This window comes from Myotis davidii, unplaced genomic scaffold, assembly GCF_000327345.1.
Source record: "Myotis davidii unplaced genomic scaffold, ASM32734v1 scaffold134, whole genome shotgun sequence".
Taxonomy (NCBI): Eukaryota; Metazoa; Chordata; class Mammalia; order Chiroptera; family Vespertilionidae; genus Myotis; species Myotis davidii.
Window position 1 is genome coordinate 5,645,891 of NW_006288853.1, and position 1,075 is coordinate 5,646,965.

General features: G+C 37.1%; 1 protein-coding gene across 1 annotated transcript in view; it reads right to left on the minus strand.

The window, feature by feature from the left end:
- Positions 1-1,075, minus strand: part of ECD (ecdysoneless cell cycle regulator) — a 22,548-nt gene that overhangs the window by 4,121 nt on the left and 17,352 nt on the right. The window contains exon 10 of the mRNA XM_015562145.1: positions 97-164. Coding sequence (XP_015417631.1) covers positions 97-164 — 68 coding nt within the window. The remainder of the gene's footprint in view (positions 1-96; positions 165-1,075) is intronic.

Genomic DNA, 1,075 nt, shown 5'->3' on the forward strand with positions numbered 1-1,075 from the left:
AGAGAAAGCATTGTTTTGTCTTCCGAAAGATCTAATGCTCCACTTCCCTACCCATACTACTTTCAAAATGAAAACAAACATCACACTGTAACTTACCTAAAATCTTATCAAAATAATTAAGGAAAGAATCTGCATCAAAAGTGATTGGAGTTTCAGAAGGGTCTCTGCAAAATTAAAGGAAAAAAACAATTTATCTAGAACATAACTCTGAAACTTTTTCTAAAGTCCCATTCTTAGGAACACAACTAGAGATATAACCTCAAAAGAGGTGCAACAGGAAAACTGTAGTTTAAATTTTATTTATTTATTTAAAAAACATATATTTAAATATATTCTTATTGATATTAGAGAAGGGAGAGGTAGAGAGATAAACAACGAGAGAGAATAATTGATTGGCTGCCTCCTGCACGCCCCGCAGTGGGGATCAAGCCAGCAACCCGCATGTGCATTTGACAGGAATTGAACCCAGGACCCTTTAGTCTGCAGAGTAACCTTCTGGTGCACGGGCTGACGCTCAACCAACTGAGCTACACCAGCTGGGCAGTAGTTTAAATTTTAAAAATCCTTATACCTACTGGTCTTGCAGGGCAACAGAAATGGGAAATACTGATAAAATCAAAGTAAAAATTGCACTTTGTTTATGCACATTTAACTTTAAGTTCGTTTAAGGATCTACCCACCCTTTTCAAACTCCTACAAGATATAGCTAACATTAGCCAAAAAAAGTTCTTTAAGAACCAAATCTTTAAAAATGATTAAGAACAAACTTTCCTTTACCCCTGCCGTTTTGAAGAGAGAATATTGAACATAAATTGTAGTCATCTCATGAGCTCCACAGCATCAACACTGATAAAGATATTTTTGCTGTGCAAGTAACAATTCCGTCTACCTTTTTCCCCCATTACTTGCCAAATATAACTTCCTAATTCTTCTATTATTTCCTCCCACTCTTTTGAGTTTGAAGCTTCCAATATGCAGGTGGGAGATGAGAAGTCTGAGCTTGCTGAGAGCTGGATGTGAGGAGCCCATAAGGTTCTGAGCAAAAGTTGAAAGAGTAGAGTGCACAGTTGCCCTG